At 39.3% G+C, this 23,684-nt stretch overlaps 1 protein-coding gene across 1 annotated transcript in view; it reads left to right on the top strand.

Annotated features, from left to right (window-relative positions):
- Positions 1-14,290: 14,290 nt before the first annotated feature.
- The window catches only part of ORMDL1 (ORM1-like 1 (S. cerevisiae)), a 21,238-nt gene continuing 11,844 nt past the window's right edge, over positions 14,291-23,684 (top strand). Inside the window, exons 1-2 of the mRNA XM_006864042.1 lie at positions 14,291-14,465; positions 22,017-22,168. Of these exons, the coding sequence (XP_006864104.1) occupies positions 14,292-14,465; positions 22,017-22,168 (326 nt within the window). The 5' untranslated portion in view covers position 14,291. The remainder of the gene's footprint in view (positions 14,466-22,016; positions 22,169-23,684) is intronic.

The raw sequence follows: 23,684 nt of genomic DNA, 5'->3' as shown, positions 1-23,684 counted from the left end.
GTGTGCTGGCAGCTGGCTTCCAGAATGTGCTGTTTGATTGTTTAAATGATTATATATTCCTGCGTGTTGTTTTTGTTTGTTTGTTTTTAACATCAAGGGGGTTAAAAAAAAGAGGGGGGTTTTCTTGTAAAAAACACAATATATGATGTTTTGGAGGGGAGGAGGAAATGATACATGTGCTAGAGGGTAGACATGCGTTGACATGGGTGACAGGCAATGTACAACTGGAGGAAGGTTGGCAGATGAAAGATGGGGGTAGCGGGAGACACAGGGAGGAATGCAGCAGTTAAAGTGAATAAAGGTAAAATGCTGTTAACTGTTGGTGCATTGAAGAGATTGCACTCATATAATGAAGCAAAGTATAGGATTTGTTGAATGTTAAAACTGATGATCTGCTCTGTAAACCTTTACTCAATTCACAATAAAAAGTTTAAATAATAAATATATATATATATATATATATATATAATTACCTAACCTACGCATTTAACTATTCATGTTATGATTTTTATTTCTTACATGTATTTCCCTAAATGTCTGTCCAAAGTCTGTCCAGGTAGATAACTTGATCAAAGTACATGAACAGAATCATACAAACAAGATTGTACTGAAAAGGTTTTGTTTTTTTTAACACAGTAAATCACACTATGGTACTAACTGAGGAGCAATAAAAATAGTTGTGCTATGAGTATAATGTGTGATCTATCTGACTGGAAATGACCAGTTAATGCTATTACCTTAGTATGAATGTGACAGTCAGTGATGTGACTCTCTTAATCATCATTAGTCATTCATACATTCTGATTAGAAGCAATGTCTTCTTCGATCATTGACTCTAGAAACATTGTTAAATTGGTCAGGTAATCATTCAGGTCGTCATCTTCTACACTACTCTCCATAAAACCTCATTCTATAGGAGCAGGATCTGTAATGTGTGGAAAATTACCTCCATGAGCAAATGCCTCCTTTACCATAAGCCCAGAAGACTGGATGGTGCTCAGCTATCATCACTGACAAAATTACAAATTCTCTTGAACTTGAGAAAAGAAGAAGTACTGTTTTGGCAATGGGCAATTATGATCAGCACTGGACTGCAAACCACAAAGTTGGCAGTTCAACTGCTCCTCGGAAGCCCTATACAAGGTTGCTATGAGTTGGAACTGACTCAATGGCACTTAATACCAATTTCCTTAATTTACTATCCTGGTATGACATTACAGGATCAGCACTGGACTTCGAACCACCACGTCATCAGTTCAAATCCACCAGCTGTTCATTGGAAGCCCTATACAGGGTTACTATGAGTTATAAAAGACTCAACAACACTGCAGGATACACACTGGATTGGTAACCACATGGTCGATGGTTAAAACCCACCAGCAGTTCCTCAGAAAAAGGGTTGCTGTAAGGAGCTCTGGTAGCGTAGTGATTACGAATCGGGTGCGAACCTCAAGGTCAGCAGTTCGAAACTACCAGCAGTTTGGCGGGAGAAAGATGAGTCTTTCTGCTTCTATAAAGATTTACAGCCTTGGAAACCGTGTACAGGGTTGCTATGGGTCGGAATCAACTCGACAGCACTCAACAACAACAACAATCAACTCGACAGCACTTAACAACAGAATCAACTGGATGACACTTAACAACAACAGCTATGTACTTCAATAATGATTTGATCCTATAGGATCCTATAGAAGCTAAGTCCAAAGAATACAGCAGTACCGTAAGCAAAGCAAAACAAAACAACTTCAGTTTCTTTCTCAAGACTCAAAAACTGTGCACGAATGAAACAAAGCTGACAATTACACAGGATTTGAAGGGATGAATTTCTGGAAAGGGCAACACACTGAGTTCTGATTTGTGTTAAGTGGGCAAAATTAAAGATTTAAAGCCTCAGAAACCCTAAACAGAGTCGTTAAGAGTCAGAACCAACTTAACAGCACTTAACAACAAATATTTTGTTGTACACAAAGTAAAGCTGATTGGCACAGTGGAAAAAAATATCAGAATAGAGTCTATAAAACAGGTTCACTTATAAAAAATGGTAGTAAAAACACCTCAATGGGTTGTTGAAAAGATCAAATAAGAAATCACATGTGAAATAAGTTATAAACACTAAGACCTTACATGAAGTATACAGAGCTATAATGATAACTATACAAAGAAATGCTGGATATTCTCCTCTAATACTAACAATTATTGTTAAGCACCACCGAGTCAGTTTCGACTTACAGCAACCCTGTATAGGGTTTCCAAGGAGCAACAAGTGGGTCTGAAGCAACAATTGTGTGGTTAGCAATCCAGTGTACAGTGTCACACCAGAAATTACTCTCTAATCCATCTACATGATTTGATTAGGTTTGAGGGTTATTCGGCTTTAAGTAGAGCAGTTGCGAACAGCTACTTCTCAATGGTTATTTGTAGCTCTCAAGGATTCAGAGGCATTCCCAATTAGAGTCAACAGCAGACAGGTCAATCTACTGTAAACTACACACAAATTAGTACTGTCACAAACACAAGGCAAGCTTTAGACTGGCCTCAGATTATAGGTTATAGAGCTATGCTATCCACTATGGTAGTTCCTGGTCAAATGTGGCTACTGATCACTGAGAATGTGACTACTCCAAATTGAGATATGTTAATAGGCACTTGTCAGTTTGTTATAATGTGGAGGCTTACGTGTTGCTGTGGTGCTGGAAGCTATGTCAATGGTATTTTAAATATCAACAGAGCTACCCATAAGGAGCTGACTCATAGCAACTGTACTGGTTTCCCAGCCTGTGAACCGCAAGGTCAGCAGTTCGAAACTACTAGCTGTTCCGCTGGAGAAAGATGAGGCTTTCTGCTTCTGTAAAGATTTACAGCCTGGGAAACCCAGTACAGTTTATATGAGTCAGAACTGACTCCACATCACACAGCCACCAGTGCTACCCATGGTGGAGAGATTTCAGTGGACCTTCTAGACTAAGAAAGACTAGGAAGAAGAAGACGCAGACCACTTCTGAATGGCTAACCACTCGAAACCTTATGAATAACAGCAAAACACTGTCAGATATGCTGCCGGAAGACGAGACCCTTAGATAAGGCACTCAAAATACGACTAGGTAAAGAGCTGCCTCCTCAAAATGGAACTGACCTTAAATGACGTGGATGGAGTCACGCTTTCGGGACCTTCATTTACTGATGTTGCACAACTTAAAGTTAGAAGAAACAGTTGCAAACATCCATTAATAATCAGTAGGTGGGATGTCCAAAGTATGATTCTAGGAAAACTGGAAGTAGTCAAAAATGAAATAGAATGCATAAAGATTGATTTCTAGGAATTAATGAGCTGAAATGGAGTGATTCAATTTGAATCAGACAATCCTATGCTTTATTATGCCGGGAATAATAAATTGATCTTGAAGTACAGGGTTGCTATTGGTCGGAATCAACTCGACAGCACTCAACAACAACAACAATCAACTCGACAGCACTTAACAACAGAATCAACTGTATGACACTTAACAACAACAGCTATGTACTTCAATAATGATTTGATCCTATAGGATCCTATAGAAGCTAAGTCCAAAGAATATAGCAGTACCGTAAGCAAAGCAAAACAAAACAACTGTGGTTAAGATAATACCCGTGTGCCTACAAGTAAGACCAGTTAATACCACTGTTATTCAAATGTATGAGGGCACTTCAAAAAGTTTGTGGAAAAATGGAATTAACAGATAATGGAATTTTTCCACGAATTCTTTAAAGCTTCACTGTACAGGGCTCACATTATAATCTATTGGACATCATTGGAATCAACAGTGGCTAAAAGGAAAGGCTTAGAAATCACACTGCTTTGCTTCTACACAAAAAGTCTACACTCTATAGTTCCATTTAATAGTTATATAGTGGTGGTGGTTGTGTGCAGTCAAGTCAGTTCCAACTCATAGGAACTCCTGTATAGGGTTTTGGAAGCTGTAAATCTTCATGGAAGCAGAAAGCCTCATATTTCTCCTATAGCTGTTGGTAGATTACACCTGCTGATCTTGAGGTTTGCAGCACAACACACAACCCACCATGCTAACAGAGCTCTTTGCTGTTAAATGCCATGGAGTCAGTTCCAACTCAAAGCAACCTTGTATAGGGTTTCTGAGGAGCAGCTGGTGGATTTGAACCGCCAACCTTATGGTTCAAACCAATCTTTTGGTCAAGTATGATTCTGGGGAAATTAACTTCTCAAAACCTATTTTATTCATTATAATTCTCTGTTGCTGTTGTTAAGTGCTGTCAAGTCAGTTATGACTCATACCAACCCTATACAGTTTCCCAAGAGCAGCTGGTAGATGTGAGCACCTACCTTATGGTTAGTAGTCCAGTGTTTATCCTACAGTGCCACACCACTGTCCTAAAAGGAGTCCTGGGGTGGTGCTATAGGATAAACACTGGACTGCTAACCACACTAGCCACTCTCTGGAAACCCTATCCAGGGCTCCAAGCCCTACCTCCAAATGGACTAACCTATAACCTGAAACTGAGGGCATCAGAGTAGATTTGGGTTCAAGCAGTGTTCCACCTTAGTTTGAGAACCAAAAGGATTTTAATAAAAAATACTGATCAGTCAAATTTGGGAGATAAACCCAGCCTCACCTCAACCTCTACTACTTCTGTGCAATTTTCTTATCAATCTCTTCATCTTTATCTTCTTCTCTACAATACCTTTTCCAAATCTTATTTTCCCCAAATCCCTAATTCTACCTATATCTTCCTAATTCTTACAGTGTACTGAGATCACAGCAATCCTTAGCTCCAACTGCATCTGTGAATAGGAGGAGGTTTTGAAAAGTTCATGGCAAAAATATCATTATCTTTAAATTCCCTATTTCCACAAACTTTCTGAAGCTCCCTCATACACACACACTACCTCTTCCATCCCACTATGCCCTCCAGTCTCCTAAAATGCCTATATTTCTACCCAGTCTTCTATCTTCCTTTCAGTTCAGGTCAACAACTCTTTTCTTCGAAATATATTCACCTAGTTTCCTGATCTAGTGTCCCAACAGGCATCCTGGTCTTGAAAGCATAAACAAAAAATCCGCCTTTCCCTCAGACTTACCATCCTAGTGATTCTCTTTTTTCTTCTTCATGAAGAGTCAAAACTTACGTTATCTATAGTCACTGCCAACAATTCCCTATCAACAACTAACTGTTAAAGTCCTTGCAAATAAATGGCTTACACCATAACAAATGTCAGGGTTCTTTTCTGTAGTTTGCCTGTTATTTTTGTTAGTGCCATCAATTTAGCTCTGAATCGCAGCAGCCTTATGTACAACAGAACGAAAAATTGCCCAGTCTGGTGCCATCTTCATATGTTATGTTTAAACCCATTATTTCAAGTACTGTGTCAATCCATCTCGTTGTGGGTCTTTCCCTAATTCCCTGACCCTCTACTTTATTAAGCATGATGTCCTTTTTCAGAGATTGTTGCTAAGTTCCATCGAGTCAGTTCCGACTCAGAGTGACCCTGATTAGGCTTTTCATGGAGTGGCTGTAGGTTTGAACCACCAACCTTGCAGTTCAAACTGACCTGCAAGCACCACACCTGATAACATGTTTAGTACATATGACAAAGTCTCTCCATCCTTGATCCCAGGAGCATTCTGGCTGTACTTCCTCCAAGATAGATTTGTTTGTTCTTCTGATAATCTGTGGTACTTTCAATATTCTTTATCAAATAACTTCTTTATCAATTCTCCTCTAATCTTTCTTTACTCATTGACTAGTTTTCACACATATATGAGGCAACTGAAATTACCACAGCTTGAGTCAAGTGCACTCTAGTCTTCAAACTGACATCTTTGCTCTTTAATACTTTAAAGAGGTCTTGCAGCAGATGTGCCTAATGCAGTATGTCACTTGATTTCCTGACTGCTGCTTTCACCAGCATCAATTATGGATCCAAGTAACATAAGATCCTGGACAAATTCAATACTTTATCTGTTTACCATGATGCTGTTTACCAGTACAGTTGCGAGAATTTTTGTTCTCTTTATATTGAATTGTAATCAATACTGAAAGCTGTGTTCTATCTTCATCAGCAGGGCTTCTGCAAGCAAGGTTGTGTCATCTGCAAATCACAGTCTGTTAATGAACCTTCCTCCAATCCTCATGCCACGTTCTCTTCATATAATCCCACTTCTCGGATGATTTGCTCAGCATACATCTGAGTAGGTATGGTGAAAGGATGTAATCCTGATGCACACCTTCCAGCTTTTTATACAGACAGTATACCTTTGTTCTTCTCAAAGTACTGGGTTTTGCTCTACATACAGGTGCTTTATCAGCACAATTAAGTATTCTGGAATTTCCATTCTTCACAAAGTTATCCAGTTTGTTATGAGCCATACAACTGAATGCCTTGTAAAGTCAATAAAACACAAGTAAACATCTTTCTGGCATTTTCTGCTTTCAGATCCATCTGACACCCTCATTCCATGTCGTCTGAATTCAGCATGAATAGCTACAGCTCCCTGTTGATGTACTGCTGCAACAGTTTTTAAATTATCTTCACACTTTTTACCTTTGTGTGGTGCTAATGATATTGTTCAATGATTTCCACATTCTGTTAGGTCACTTTTCTTTGAAATAAATACAAATATGGATTTCTTCCAGTCAGCTGTCCAGCTAGCTGTCTTCCAAATTTCCTGGGCTAGATGAGTGCTTCCAGTGCATCACCAGTTTCTTGAAACATTTCAACTGATATTACATTACCTGGGAACCTTATATGTTTGCTAGTGCCTTCAAAACAGCTTGGTCATATCTCTTCAATACCATGGGTTCTTGATCATCTGTTACCTCCTTAAATGGTTAAATGTCAACCAATTCTTTTTGGTACAGTGACTATGTATTCCTTTCATCTTCTTTTGATGCTTTCTGCATTATTCAATATTTTGCCCATTTAATCCTATAGTATTACAACTCAAAACTTGATTTTTTTTTTTTTTTTTTTTAGTGCTTTTAGTTTGAGAAATGCTGAGGATGTTCTTTCTTTTCGGTTTTCTAACTCAAGGCCCTTGCACATTTCATTATAATATTTTACTTTGTCTTCTCAAACAGTTCTTGAGAATTATCTGTCCAGTTTTTTTACTTCATCATTTCTCCCATTTGCTTTTGCTTCTCCAGTCAAGAGCAAATTTCAGAGTCTCTTCTGACATCACTTTGGTCTTTTCTTTCTTTTTGATGATCTTTCACTTTCTTCATGTATATTCTTGGTACCATCCCCAAACTCTTCTGGTCTTCAGTCATTGGTGGTGGTTATGTGTTAGTATTTATCAAATCTGTTCGTGAGATGGTCTCTAAATCAGATGGGATATATTTAAGGTTGTATTTTGGCTCTCGTGGTCTTATTTAAATTTTCTTCAGCTTCAGTCTGAACTTGCATATGAGCAATTGTTGTTCTGCTCCAGTCTGACTCTAGCCGTGTTTTGGCTAATGAGTCTTTCGTATTTGAGTGCCTTCCAACTTGTAGGATTCATCATCTGGCACTGTATCTGACAATGTCTCATCGCTATTAATAATGTTTTCAGTGACTAACCATTCAGAAGTGGTCCACATGTTACTAGTCTGTCTTAGTTTGTAAGCTTTGCTGAAACATATTCACCATGGGTGATGCTGCTGCTATTTGAAACATGAGTGGCATAGTTTCCAGCATCACAGCAACATACATGTCACCATAGTACAACTGGCAGACTTGTAGGGAAAGTCTATGATCTCTTAAGTCATAAATGCTTTGCTCAGTATCCATGCTCCTTGACCTCCTTGAAATATTACACTGAAGATATTCCCTAATTTCCAAGTACCTTTCCATCTATACTTCCTTTCTCACTTCCCCAAAATGTGATCAGTTCATCTACCCTCTTCTTAGATGTCTTATCCACTCCTAAAGCTTCAGTGACAAAATAATATATAAATCTAGATTCCAAACCCTGACCATTCTTTTTCCTAGTTAACATGCATTTCTAATTAGCATCACTGATAACTCAATTAAAAATATTTGTAAAATAAACCGTATCTTCCTGCCCCTTCCCTGTGCCATGCCTTTCACTTGATTTTGCTATTTCTCTTATTGTTCTTATTTCTTCTGTTCTCAGGCACCAAGATAAAAATCCTCCATATTTCTTTCCCAACAATCTCTGTTTATATTATATCCATCCTAATAATACTACTTATAATTCTAGACATAATTCCAATACAATTTGCATTATGATTTTTTCTGATCACTTATATCTGGAATTACTCTTCTTCCCTACATTCCTAAAGCACTTGGCTTGCATTACTAAAGGGCTACTCATCATACCACCGTCCTGAACTGTGCAATGCTTGAATGCAGGAGAGTATGTATTTCGTATCTCTGGATGCCACACAGAACTGTATTCCTGCCAGGTACTTAATAAGATTTAATTAATGAATGACTACTCAAAATAATCTTATCAGTATCTTTATAGATATATGAACAAAACTGACATCCTTATCTGCAAGTCCATCGCCCTAGTTCCCTTTACATCCACTTTCCATACAGTGACCCAAGACAAAATTAAAAATCTTGAAAGTCATGCTAGAAATACTGAAAGATTTCTCACACTAGTCATTTCCTCTCTGAATATACAGCTAATGCTTCCACCTTAGCTGTAGATACAGCAAAGTTCAGCTTCCCTTTGTTCCCTGAACTACTGAAATAACCATCTAATTCATATTTACCTCTAATCTCAACCACCTGTTAGTGTGCTACAGGATTCGTTCTAAATTTAAATTGCATCATGGTTCTGTTGTTGTTAAGTGCCGTTGAGTCAGTTCCGACTCATAGCAATTCTATAAAAGGAGCAGCTAGTAGATCTGAACTGTTAACATTTTGGTTAGCAGTCTGGTGCTTAGTCTATAGCACACCAGTACTACTATCCTATTTAAAATTTTATAAAGATTTCCACTTGCAAAATAAAGTCCAAACTCGGTCACAACTGGAACTCTGCCTACCTTTTTAACCTCACATCACACTATTCCACTTACGTACACTAGGCCAATCATGCTATATGATTTGTCTTTTAGTGTGTGGCACTCACTCCATCCTTAGCTCCCGTACCTCTTTGGAATGATTTCCAATCATCCTTTTGGATTTAGTTCACCCAAGTCTTTCTTTCTTGCTCTAAAAAGCACGTTTTCATGATTTCTAATCCAGAACTCATTAGGTTGTTAAGTGCCGTCAAGTCAGTTCCAACTCATAGCTACCCTGTATAGGGTTTCCAAGGAGTAGCTGGTGAGTTTGAACCACTGACCTTTCAATTCAAAGCGACCCTCAGTCCAGTGCATTATCCTGCAGCACCACACCAGGACTCATTATTTGTTGTTGAGTGCCGTTGAGTCAGTTCCAACTCATAGCGATTCTGTATAGTGTTTCCAAGGAGCAACAGGGTATTGTAATTATTTGTCCCTTTCTCTTGGCTTTAAGTTCTCTAAGGACAGGGACATGATGTTTATCACATCTCCCTATTGCAACCATGGCACATGTCAAGCATTCAACTGTTAATGCATACCAAATGACCTCTTTTGACGGGAAGAAGGATTGTCAAGCTTACAAATCACATCATGGAATGTCTGAGACTGTTAGGACAGTCAAGCTTTCAGATTTGCTGAGAAGGATTAATCTGGGAAGTCAGATGACCCATATGGAAGTCAATTAAGGATGATAGCTGTACCTAAAAAAAGAAGTAGGTATCAGAGAACTCATCAACTTTAGAAAGAACACAAAGAAATAATTTTTTTAAATATTGCCACTCAATCATATTAATAAAGCTCAACTGTATTCACAGAATCAGTAGAGAGCAGGATACAAGGAGACGTCAGAAATTTCAGAGAAAAACAAAATTAAAAACTTAAAATTAAAAATAAAAACTTTCTCAACATATGCTCCATCTAAATAAAGACAATTTTCTAAGCAATGGTTGTTGTTAAGTGCCATCAAGTCAGTTCCGACCCATAGCAACCCTGTATTGGGTTTCTCAGGAGCAATGGTAGCAGCCATTTCATCTATCCCTAAAGGACTGAGTGTGGCGTTGTAGGATAAACACCGGACCCACAAAGTCAGTTTAAACAATATTGGTGGTTCAAACTCACCAGCCACCCCTTGGAAATCCTATACATGGTTGCTATGAGTCAGCACCGACTCAATGGTACTTAACAAGAACAACAAAAGACTGAGGGTTCTGGGAATTTACCCATGTCAAGACAATCTTTTTACATTATCAATGGAAGAAAACTGGGTGTCCTTAAAGATTTTTCAAGATTGGTGGTGGTTATACGCTAGGAGTCGGTTCCAACCTACAGCGACACTTTATAGGGTTTCCGAGGCCGTAAATCTTTATAGGAGTAGAAAGCCTCATCTTTCTCCAATGAATCAGCTGGTAGATACAAAATACTAATGCTGTGGTTAGCAGCTCAGCTCATAATCCTATACTAACTGAAGAAAACTGGGTGTACTTAAAAGATTTTTCAAGATTAAGAATCAAAAAGAAGAAAAAAACAAATCAGGACTGTAAGTGGAAACCTACTGATTTCCCATCAAAACACTCACAAAATTGCCCTTGTTTGATGAGAAGAATAAACAGGATTATTTGTCATGACAGGTGAAGGACTCTCTAGTGAAACTTTCCCAGGTATTTTTCTGCTAAAGTTGTGGCTAACTTTCTCAAAACACTCTCATAATAATCAAGTGTTATCATTCGTTAAGAAGTCCTGGAAGCGTTGTAAATTACATGTTGCTCACCAGTTGAAATCCATCAGCAGTTCCATGGGAGAAGGATGAGACTTTCTGCTCCTGTAGAGACTAACACACTCGGAAACCCTAGATAGGGTCACTGTGAGTCAGAACTAACATGACAGCACTCTACCACCCCCACCACCAACTTTGAGCCTTTAAAGCATCAACAAGCGAAATGTCTTGACTATTCCCCAAAGTGGTTGTCATGACTTTTGGATACTGACTGGTTTGCTCTGGTAGCGTAGTGGTTACTAATCAGGCTGCGAACCTTAAGGCCAGCAGTTCGAAACTACCAGCCGCTCCGCGGGAGAAAGATGAGGAGTTCTGCTCCCGCAAAGATTTACAGCCTCGGAAACCCTGTATAGGGTCGCTATGGGTCGGAACCGACTCCACGGCACATAACAACAACAACAACTTGTTGTTGTTAAGTACCTTGTTAGAGTTTCCAAGGAGTGGCTGGTGACTCTGAAATACCAACTTTGAGATTCAAAACTTTTGTTCCAGTGCTTAATCTACAGCACCACACCAGAATTTCCAACCATATACAGGGTCGCTATGAGTAGGGAAGGAGTCCTGGTGTGGCGTTGTGGGTTAATGCTTCAGACTACAAAGACGTTTGAATTGCAAGGTCAGCGGTTCAAGCTCACCAGTCGCTCCTTGGAAACCCTATACAGGGTCTGTCTGGGTCGGAACTGACTCAACGCACTTAACAACAACAATGAGTAGGAATCGACCCAAAAGCACTTAACAACAACAACATAGGTTAAGTTCTACTCCGTCCTGTAGGGTCGATGAATACACTGCAAGGCACACAATGTATCTTCAAGATGTAACGCAGATACCTGACTTTAGTTTATAAATACATCCAGAGTAAAAACAGCGAAAGTCGTGGTTAACTGCAAGCAGTTTACTTGGGCCACTTGTATGTTGCTATAATCTACAATATTTTTAAAAACAAAATAAAGAGCCACATTCATAATTTATGGTTGTCTTGAGTTAACATGTCTTCCTGGAAAATAGAGATTTCAAGTCTTGAAACCCAAACAATCTGGAGAGTGGGATGCAGTCAAGGCCTACCACACAATTTAGTCAGGAAAGACCAAACCAGACCAACTAAAAGAGGGCACACGTGCGCTCCCGCTAACCCCGCTGATCTGCTTCCCGCCTGTCGGAAGGCGCCCACTGCGGCCCGAGGCGCTCGAGCTCCACCAGGATGTTAAAGGAAGGGGGGCCCTGTTGTCTACGAGAATGTAAGAACGCCCGTTAACCACACAACACTACCTTCACGCTCATGCGAGTTGGACCATTACCATCCACGGGTGGCGACAGGCCTGCCTCCCATCCGCAACACTAACAAGCCCGGGGCGCGCGCTGGCGCAGCGGGGCGGGCACGAGACGCGGGATTGGCGCTGGCTGCAGCCAATCCCAGCATCGCGTTCAGTTCGGGAGGACTTCCGCAAATTGCACTGACCAGTAGCATTAGACCTGTACTGAGACGACGCGCCGCTGGGCTCGTCCTGCTCTGTGCCTGCTGCGGGCTGTGAGGCTGCGGGTAAGTGGGCACGTACTGTCGCAGGGACTGTGCTTTTGCCTTCGTCGGGTAGGGAGCGTGTGGCGGGCCATGGTCGACGTAAGGGGGGAAGACTGAGCTGCGTTGGCGGCCCCTTGTCTGGACAGTTTGTGACCGTGCCAGCCAACTGGCCCTCTGAGCTCGCCCTTCAAGTCCCGGTCGTTCTGCCAAGACCGAATGGGATGTGCAGCTCTGGAAGAAGGGTCGGGGAGGCGCTGTGGCGTAGCAACAGCGTTTTTGCTGAGCTTCTACTAACCTGGAACTCCGACTGCCAGGGAGGTTACTGGTCTGTCTGGTAGGCAGAGGATTCCCCAGAGGGGACTGCTGCTGGCCACCTAGGGAAACGCTGTGTACTGTCTATACAGTCGTTGTTTGCCGGTCCTCAAGTGTGCCTTCTCGAGTCAGCAAGAGGAGGAGGATCAGTACCACACCAGCTTTGTCTTCAGGCGGAGATGTAAAATTTAGACCTTTGAGTATATAACTCATCCTGTAGAAAGTGGAAAAATGGTCTTGAGTGGTGGCATACTCGAATTATAACACTAAAAAATGTGTGATAACAATGTTGTTCTGTGACATCCAGTCGGTTCTGATCCATAGAGACCCCGAGAGCAGCCTGTGGGGTTGGAACTGCCGATCTTGAGGTGATTAACAATCAGTCCAGTGCTTATCCTACAGCTTTACACCGGGGTATCTAGTAAATAGGTGATGGATGTTTAGACTATTAAAAAACAAACAACGTAATGTGTAAATTTGAGACCCAACCATCAGCGTTGAAATAACTGGGAGATGGTAGTTTTTCCTTTGGTGTTCATCTTGAACTTAAAAGGAGAAGTAAAAACTGAAAGAAAAAACTAAAGTTATAGGGGAATACAGAAGAAAAATAGCTTCAAATACCTAATTGAATCGCAAAACTGAAAACGCAATATTATTTCTTGACCTTGTAAAACATCTATCCCATTATGTTAACAGCATACTCCTCTTTGGAAGTTCAGTGTTTAAAAAGGACTACACTGCTACTCACAAGTTGGGTGTTAAAGCCAGCAGCTCTGATTAAGAAAGATGAGGCCGTCTCTTCCCATAAAAAGACTGGCAGCCTCAGAAATCTTATATAGGGTCACTATGTGTCAATCAACTCAATGAGTGTGTTTGGAGTTGGGTATTTGAACTCTGACTCCTCATGGATCTAACTGAATCAATTTTGCTTTTTCTATTCGTTTATTATGTTGATGAAGTCCTGGTGTGGCACTGTGGTTTAATGTCCTGGACTGCAAAATTGGTTTGAACCTTAAAGTCTGTGGTTCAAGCTCACCAGCAGCAACTCAGAAATCTTATTGGGGAGTCCGAATTGACTGGGCACTTAACATTATGTTGATGGTAAAATTAGCTCCTGGCTCTTCATTTTGCTATGATGATATAAGAAAATGTTTTTCTCTTTCTTACAAATGGAGTTTTCCCTGCCCATTATTTAATTTAGTAAAACCAACCTGCAAAGACTTCAGAGGAGTTTACAAAAATGGATTTAAATTATTTTTTTCAAAGAAGACTGTAAAGTAAGTCTTATTTGTCTTCTCATCGAAGTCAGATGTCAAGTGTCTGTTGTTGTTATGTGCCGGGGAGTCAGTTCTGACTCAATAGCGACCCTGTACAGGGTTTCCAAGGCTGTAAATCTTTACAGGAGCAAAAAGCCTCATCTTTCTGCCGCAGAACAGCTAGCTGGTAGTTTCGAACTGTTGGCCTTGCGGGTCTCAGCCCAATTTGTAACCACTACGCTACCAAAGCTTCTTAAGCATATTTTAGAGGGGGATGTGTATTATAGTTCAGAATAACTAAGGAAGAAATATACGTAGTAACAGTTTTTCAAGTCAAAGTATAGGTATCTAAGTTTCTAGTTATATTAATGTTGATTCATTTCATTGATTTCCCTACAGAGCAAACATGAATGTTGGAGTTGCCCACAGTGAAGTGAATCCAAATACCCGTGTAATGAACAGCCGTGGTATGTGGCTGACATATGCATTGGGAGTTGGCTTGCTTCACATTGTCTTACTCAGTATTCCCGTCTTCAGTGTTCCTGTTGCTTGGACCTTAACAAATATTATACATAATCTGGTAAGAATTTCACCTCATACTAAACACATAAAAGTTTTCACATTTTGTTATGATGAAAATAAATACATGTTTTAGTTGTTTGTTTTAAGAAACCATGTTGTTATGTGCTGTGGAGTCGGTTCCAACTCATAGCGACCCTGTACAGGGTTTTTGAGGTTATAAATCTTTATGGGAGCAGAAAACCTCATCTTTCCCCCGTGGAACAGCTGGTAGTTTCGAACTGCTAAGCGTGAGATTAGCAGCCCGACTTATAACCACTACTGAAGTATAATTCACATATCATAAATTCACCCATTTAAAGTACACAATTCAATGGGTTTTAGTGTATTTAACTTAATTTTACTCCCAATCTGGGGTAGAATTTTATTTTTTCTATCACTATTCAATATTGGAGTCCTGGTGTGGCCTTGTGGATTAATGTGCCAGGCTGCAAAGCTATTTGAACTGCAAGGTCGGTGGTTCAAGCTCACCAGCTGCTCCTCAGAAACCCTATACAGGGTTGCTGTGGGTTAGCATCGACTCAACAACACTTAACGACAACAGCATTCAACACTGGACCATTTTTCTGAGTAAGGCATTTTTCTCTCCCATTTCCAGAAATTCTAGGTCATTTTAGCAAAAATTACACGATACTATATTGGTTAACCAGAATGCTTCAGAAGAGTTAAGTTTTCTGGTTTACTGGAGTCTAGTGAAAAGCCTTGTTAAGTCCTTCTTAATTGTATAAGTATAGTTTCCTGTTTCAGTATAAAAAAGTAGAGCCTAATCATGACCTAGATCTTATTGTACTTAGGCTTTTTCATGTTGAATATAATTCTCTTGTATTGTGTAGAAACAATGCAAAATATCAGACCTGGGATTGACCCTACTGACCACATTTTGCAGCCTGGAAATTGCTTGTGGGTTTTTGTTTGTTTGTTTGTTTTTTGTGGTTGTTACTGTTTTTAAATACCTGATCATGCCTTTTCTTATCTTTAGTAGCTTATTAAAGTAGAATGAAAGGGGTGAGATTAAATTTAGTTCATTGAGAATGTTAGTTGAAGTCTTTAAAGATATCCAAAGATTGAAGAACTTAATCAAGATAAGAAAATATAATAAAAATAGAAGTAAAAGAAAATAATGTTACTTATTTTATGTCTTGGGGGAGTATTTGAAGTTCACCGGGAGAGGATAATGTTGTTGTGATGATGGAAATGATAAATGAACATCCATTTAATCTTTTCTATGTAGTAAAAGATTAAATAGTATTTGTTTCAAATAGGAAGTTTTCTGAAATATTTGCTACTAATCATGTCCTACTAATTGATTTTTTCCTGTTGACTTCCATGGTACCACTTTCTTCTAGAGATTTCTGATTTTTTTTTTTTTTCCTCTACTTCCACTTGCAGGCTCTTATCATTTCTTCTGTGAAATGTTGCTGTTCACAAGGTTCTTTTCTTCCTCTCTTTGCATGCTCTGGATTCCGTTTTTTTCAATTTCTAGCTTTAGAATGGTGATGCCTTTATCTATAATGCCAGGTTACCTTATATCCTAAACCAGTCTGTTCCTCTGTTTATAGTCTTATCTAAAGGCACCACTGTCTGCCCAGTTTGCCAAGCCAGCTAGCTAAATATTGAAGGTAAAGTAACAGTATAATATGTCATCTAAATTAAGACTTCTGAGAGAAAAAGGAGCACTATTATTAATAATAACACTAGTAGAATAGTTGTAAATCAGTACTATCCCAGACAAAGTAGGGCATATGACCACTCTAAGGATTTCTCTCCTCTCCTTTAAATTCTATATTTATTTAATCAAAACCTTGTCTGTTCTACTGCTTTACCGTCCCTCAGCTTGATCACACAGGTATTGCTGTAATTCATGCCATCATTTTCTTCTCAGGTTGATTACCCAGAAGATCAAATGGTCTCCTTGGTACTCTACCCTCCCCTGTTCCAACTTGATAGAAGGATATTTTAAGAACCTGGGGCTGTTGAAATCATGCTATGAGTCCTTCAGTGACTTCCCATCGCATTAGTGGTAAAATCTCAAGTATCTTGTTTGGCATACAAAAATATTACTAACACTGAAGACCCAAAAAGGAACTCAGTCTTATCTCTGCCCTCTCCAAACACATAATAAGCCTTAATAGTAGTGAATATCAGCCTCCTTTCACCTTTTTGTTTTGGCTTAGGTTTCTTCCACTATTTTAATATTTCTTTCTCTTTTCTATTCTGTCTGACTAACTTCAGCTTGCCCAGCAAAACTCTACTCAGCTAGTGCCTCTTCCAGGAAGCTACTCAGGCTGCATCTTTTTATCATATGGTTATCATAGTTTTATAATTAACAGTTTATCTCATTTATTTTCTAATTTTTTTATCTCTAAATACCTATTGAAATATCTGAAGAATAAATTACTGTCACCCACTTTCCCCTTTTGCATTGGCATGTGTGGCATTTTAGAAGCCTGACCACTCCTCATGTTTCAAGTTTGTTGACCAGGATTGAGTCACAGTATGTGGCCAAAAGAATAGGTAATTGACACCAAGTGGGTAAGCTAACTTATTAGTTTACTACAATAGAAGAGCTTAACTAACTAGCTATAGCTGTAGCAATTACATGATTCAAGATTAAAGTTAATTTTAAAGATTGTTGTTGTGTGCTATCAAATTGGTTCCGACTCATAGCAGCTCTGGATAGGGTTTCTAAGAGCGGCTGGTGGATTTGAGCCACCGACCTTGCAGTTGGTTACCAGTCTAGTGCTTATCCGCAATTAAAACATGAAATACATATTGAGCACTTTTAATTATGGGGGAATAAACCCAGTTTTCACTCCTGGTTTAAACTGTACAATAGAAACCTACAGTAATTTTTTTTCTTTTTTTTAATTCAGTGCTGTGTTGTTGTTGTATGCCATCGAGTCAGTTCTGACTCATAGTGACCTGGTATAGGGTTTCTGAGAGTGGCTGGTAGGCTTGAACTGTCAACCTTTTGGTTAGCAACACAGCTCTTATCCTACAGTATCACACCAGGGCTATTAAGAGGGAATTCTTAACAAAATTCTTAGGACAACTTTTAAGGTGAAAGAATTCTCTTCATTTTGAGTCAGTAAATATTTATTAAAGGTTAACCAGGAGCTGAGTCCTGGGTATTTCAGACAGTTATGCACTCATTGCTAACCCAAAGGTTGGCAGCTCAAGTCTATCCAACAATCCCTCAGAAGAAAAACCTAATGATCTACATCTAGAAAATCAGCCACTGAAACCCTGTGGAGCACAGTTCTGCTCTGGCATACATGTGTTTGTCATGAGTCAGAATTAACTCGATACCAGCTGGTACTGGTAACGATGAGCTACAGTACTTTTTTTTCCTCTTTTTTGATGTGACCATAAACCATCACTAACATTTTAAAATAAAAGCTATTAAACATTAAAGTATAAAAAATACGGTTGATTTTTATACTTGATAAGAATACATAAAATGAAGTACTTGAATATTAGAAATGTTGCTAAGTGCGTGTGATTTGAAGGAAGTAGTGAGAGGATTATTCTTGGACAGAGTCTAACATATACATGGTCGAGAGTAACGGTTCTTAACATTTCTTGGGTCATATACTCCTGAGAATTTGAAAGCATACAATTTCTGTTTTATTGTCTTTCTTAAAGTTTATGTGAAAATGGTTTCATAGTTCTTACAGAAAAAGCTCTCATTGGCTTAATGTCATCTACCATCATGTCTAGTACTTGCTGTGTATCAGCCCTTAATCCTTGGATATTCAGGCTAATAAGGAAACAAACATGAAAACAAGATATATTACACTATAATAAAATATTTACAAAATTTAATGCAAGCACATAGGCAGGAAATTATTACTAACAAGAAAGGTTAACTAAGGAGTTGTCATTGGAACTAAACCTTTAAGAATGAGATGGTTGTTAAGGTGGCATTGACTTTTACCCAATAAAAAGAGCAGCCTCGTTCCTCTGCATGTACTGAGAATTCTGATTGTACATTTGATAACAGTTTCTACCCTAGAGTATAGTTTTATATGATGTCTTTTTGTTGTTGTTGGAAGATTGAACATTCTTAAAGCTAGAGCCATGCCTGGTTCAACTTCATATGTGCATACATGTCCTGTGTCCTGCCCATGTAAGCCACTTACTAAATGTTTGTTAAGTCCCAATGAAATTAGTCCATTCCTCCATACCATAAATGTTATTGTAGCAAAACAACCTTTGAATTGCTTCATGAAATAAGTAGTAGACTGAGCTTTGAGAGTAAAGGCTCCCCTAACTTAATGATATAAAACATCAAATTCACTAACTTTTTATTCTTTTTTCAGAAAGTTACTAAAATAAGAGATGGAAAACCTATCATGGCCTCTTGAAGGGAAAAACTGTGTCATGATAAAATTTCAACTTTATTCTGCTACCAGTGCTTCAATCAGTGATCCCAAAACAAAGCAAAATTAATCTCATCATAACCTCAAAGGGAACAGATTGTGGGGTTTTTTTCCTAATTAACCATAAAATAAGGTGTTTAAACTTGTCATATGACTAGTTTGTTTATGTTTTAAAACTCAGTTCAGAAGAAACATTATTGAGGAAGAATGGTGATTTTAGAAGTGAACTGAGTTGAACATTCTACCTACTAATAATCACTGTTGCTTTGGGAGAGAACAACTAAAGCAAAGGCAGTTGTAATATTAAATATTTTCCAAACCATTTCTTCCTATTACAGAGATTTTATATAAATATATTTTTTTAATGTTTTATTGTGAATTATGTGTTAGTTTACATGGGAGGACATTAGTTTTACATTCATCCTATCGTATATTGTTTCATTGCCATGGTTACAATACCCTCCATGCATTATCAACCAACCAAAAGGTATCTCTGCAAGCCTACCCCTCCCCACCCAACCCTGGCGATCAGCACACAGCCCCTCTCCCTCTCTGGGTCTAAAGTCCCCAGCTGCTCCATCTCTCCACATCATTGTCTCTGCCTCCATCTCAGGCATCACTGTTTCTCTGGGTGGGTTCCACTCTCCGCTCTTCTCCCTTGATGTTCCTAGGGACCTCCGCTCCTAGACAGCAAAGTTAATCACTCCCCTCCTTGCTACAAAACGTCTACCTTTATATTTCCAACCCTCACAATCAGTCCTGATAACAATTATTCACTGTTGTATCACAAGAGACCTATCTGCATTTCCTTTCATCAGCCCCACCTAGACAGCTTGGATACTACTCAGTGGTGAGTCTACCTTCCTCCAAGCCCTCTAAGGAGCGCTGGTAGCGTAGTGGTTACGAATTGGGCTGCGAACCTTAAGGCCAGCAGTTCGAAACTACCAGCTGTTCTGCAGGAGAAAGATGAGGTGTTCTGCTCCCGTAAATATTTACAGCCTCAGAAACCCTATACCGGGTCGCTATGGGTTAGAATGGACTCAACAGCACTTAACAACAACAACCAAGCCCTCTGGATCTAGGTTCCCTCTTGAAAGCCCATAAGCCAGTTACATCTTGCCTTTGTAGCCCCCCATTTTGGGTAGCCAATGTCCAAATTGCCCATCCCTGTCTACTCAGTGTATGGAGGGGGTGGGAATGATCCTTGCTATAAAGATTTGTTCCCTTATTTGAGTTACTGCATCCATAGGTGTAGGTCAAGTTCATCAAATTGTATCAGATTACTCTTTTTTTTCCTCTTCTTTCTTCTTCTAGTTGAGCTCTGATCATCTAGTCATTGAAGCCAGGTCAAGTGGGTATTATCTGCAAGTGTGGGTGTTTTGTGGATTTTATATTTTTTTGAACAATTTGTATTTTTACCATATTACAAGTGTCATCAGATTTACTAATGTGCAACTCTGAAGAAAACTTCCTTACACATTAGATAAAAAGCAGTGTCATGAGTAGGAAGGTGTTAGAAAAGTTAAATGATATAAAGTACCTTAGTGTTTTTTGTTTATCTTTAAAAAGAGCATTAACAACAGATTACTGTTGACCTCTTACTTGTTGTTAGGTGCCAATGAGTTGGTACCAACTCAGCGATCTTATGCACCAACCTCACAAACGCTGCTGCTCATGAGCCTATCGCAGCTCTCACTGCACCAATCCATCTTGTTTGAGATCTACCTCTTTTTTGCTGATCCTCTTTACCAAAGGAGCTCTGGTAGCATAGTGGTTATGAATTGGGCTACTATACTAACCTCAAGGTTAGCAATGCAAAATTACCAGCTGTTCCCCAGTAACAGCTGAGGCTTTCTGAGATGAGGTTTTCTGCTTCTGTAAAGATTTACAGCCTCGGAAACCCTATGCAGGGTTGCTATGAGTCAGTACCAACTCCATGGCACATAACCACCACCACTACCACTTTACCAAGCATGATGTCCTTCTCCAGGGACTGGTCCCTCCTGACAATGTGTCAAAAGTATGAAAGACAAAGTCTGGCCATTTGAGCTTCTAAGGAGCATTCTGGCTGTACTTCTTCCAACACAGATTTATTTGTTCTTCCTGCAGTTCATGGTATTTTAATATTCTCCTCCAACACCAGAACTGAAATGTGTCAATTCTTCTTCAGTCTTCCTTATTCACTATCAACCTTTCACATGTATATGAGGTTATTGGAAATACCATGGCTTGGTTCAGGTGCACCAGAGTCCTCAAACTGACATCTTTGCTCTTGAACACTTTAAAAAGGTCTTGCACAGCAGACTTGCCTAATGCAGTACATTGTTTAATTTCTTCACTGCTACTTCCATGAGTGTTGATGGTTGATCCGAGCAAAATGAAGTCTTTGATAACTTCAGTCATTTGATCATATGCTATCTCTTGAGATGGTTGAAAATCTACCTTCTTTTTGGTATCGTGACTCTGTGTATTCCTTTCATCATGTTTTGATGCTTTCTTCATCATTCAATATTTTGCCCATTTTTATTGTTATTAAGTGCCGTCAAATCACTTCCAACCCATAGTGATCCTGCATTGGGTTTCTGAGGAGCGGCTGGTTAGCTTGAACTGCCAACCTTGCGATTCAAACCGACTTTGCAGTCTAGTGCATTAACCCACAGCACCACACCAGGACTCCAAGTTGCCCATAGAATCCTTCAATATTTCAAGTTGAGGTTTGAATTTTTTTTTCAGTTCTTTCAGCTTAAGAAATGCTAAACATGTTCTTCCCTTTTGGTATTCTAACTCCAGGTCTTTGCACATTATGCTATTTGACTTCTTGTTGTTAAATTCCATTGATTTGATTCCGACTCATCGTAACTCTGTATAGCATTTCTGAGGAGCAGCTGGTGAGCTTGAACTGCAGACTTTGTGGTTCATACTGACTTTGAAGTCTAGCATATTAACCTACAGCAGTACAGGAGGACTCTAATATTTGACTACTTGCCACCAAATAATACTATTATACATTATACTATTGAAGGCCACAGCCTCTCCCTGTAATATGATATCTTTAAACTTGGCCTGTTAAATCACATACTCTGTCACAAAAATCCTGCAACTATCTTAATTAATGTGCATTGACAAAGACTAATTTTGTATTTGCTATTGATTGTGTACTTGTTTTCCAGGGCATGTATGTATTTTTGCATGCAGTAAAAGGAACACCTTTTGAAACTCCTGACCAGGGTAAAGCAAGACTCCTAACTCACTGGGAACAACTTGACTATGGAGTACAGTTTACATCTTCACGGAAGTTTTTCACAATTTCACCAATTATTCTGTAAGTGATATCAATTTTAGGCATGAGGAGAATTGGATGAAGGAAGACATTTTTTTATCTGATTAAACTTGAAATAGAATCATTTTTGTGAAAAATTTCTAGCAGAAGTCTATTGCCAACTTATTAAGGAGTGCTGGTATGGCACTGTAAGATAAGCATTGAGCACAAGGTTGGTTTGAACTGCAAGATCAGCGGTTCAAACTCACCTGCTTCTCCTCGGACACTATATAGGATCGCTAAGGGTCGGAACTGACTTGAAAGCACTTAGCAACAAGAAGTGTGGTACTGTAGGATAAAAACTGGATTATGAACATGGGTCAGTGGCTCAAATCTAGCACCTGCTCATCAGAGACCTCAGAGTCACTATGAGTTGGAACTGACTCAATTGCTGCTTAACAAGAACAACATACATAAAAATATATTCCAGTTCCTGTCCTTAGCTTACAAAAAAATTAAACACATAATTGTATTATATATAGTGGTATATTAATCTCCCAAAACAATTACTTAGATGATTACAGAAGAATTTCATTGACCTCCCCCAACCTCCCACTTGGATATTTAAACTCCTTGTGTGAGATAATAGGATTTAGAGAAAAGAGAGATTAGGATTTCATTATAGGAAAGATGTGGGCTGAATCCTAAACCTGTCAGACAGCTTTGTATGCTACTACATAAAAATTGGTACCATGGATTAATGCACCAGACTGCAAGGCCATTTGAACTGCAAGGTCGGAGGTTCAAGCTCACCAGCTGCTCCTCGGAAACCCTATACAGGGTTGCTATGGGTTGGAATCCACTCCATGGCACCTGACAACAACAACATAAAAATTGAGCTAGTAAAACCTAACTCAATGCTGGTTGAGACCTAACTCAATGCTTTTAGAAAGCAGTGACATAATATCTGATTTTGCTAAGCTACTAACTGAAAGGTTGCCAGTTCAAGTCCACCCATGATACCTCAGAAGAAAGGTCTGGCGGTCTACTTTGGAAAACTCAGCTATTGAAAACATTGACTTGATGGCAAATGACAGAAACCTTCTATCTGACATGTAATTTCCTTCTCGGAAACCCTATACAGAGTCACTATGGGTCAGAACCAACTCAGCAGCACTTAGCAACAAGAACAACCTTGTATTCAGAGTCCAGTTATGGCACTGTAGAATAAGCACTGGACTGCTAAAAAAAAAGATTGGTGGTCCAAACCAACCAGCCACGCCTCAGAAACCCTATGACTAGAACCAACTCAAAAGTACTTAACAACAACCACCACCTAGTATTCAGGGCCTTCTACAAAATGGTTTCGTCCTCATTTTCCTTTTATGTGAGTATTTTATTCCCATTTGACTTCTGGTTGTGTTATTGTTGTCAGGTGCCATCGAGTCAGACCGACTCATAGCGACCCCATGCACAGCAGAACTAAACAATGTCCGATCCTGGGCCAACCTCACTACCGCTGCCACACTTGAGTCCATCAATGATGCCACCTGGCCAATCCATCTCGTTAGGGGTCTTC

This window comes from Chrysochloris asiatica, unplaced genomic scaffold, assembly GCF_000296735.1.
Source record: "Chrysochloris asiatica unplaced genomic scaffold, ChrAsi1.0 scaffold00059, whole genome shotgun sequence".
NCBI lineage: Eukaryota > Metazoa > Chordata > Mammalia > Afrosoricida > Chrysochloridae > Chrysochloris > Chrysochloris asiatica.
This window is presented reverse-complemented; position numbering and strand designations above follow the sequence as displayed.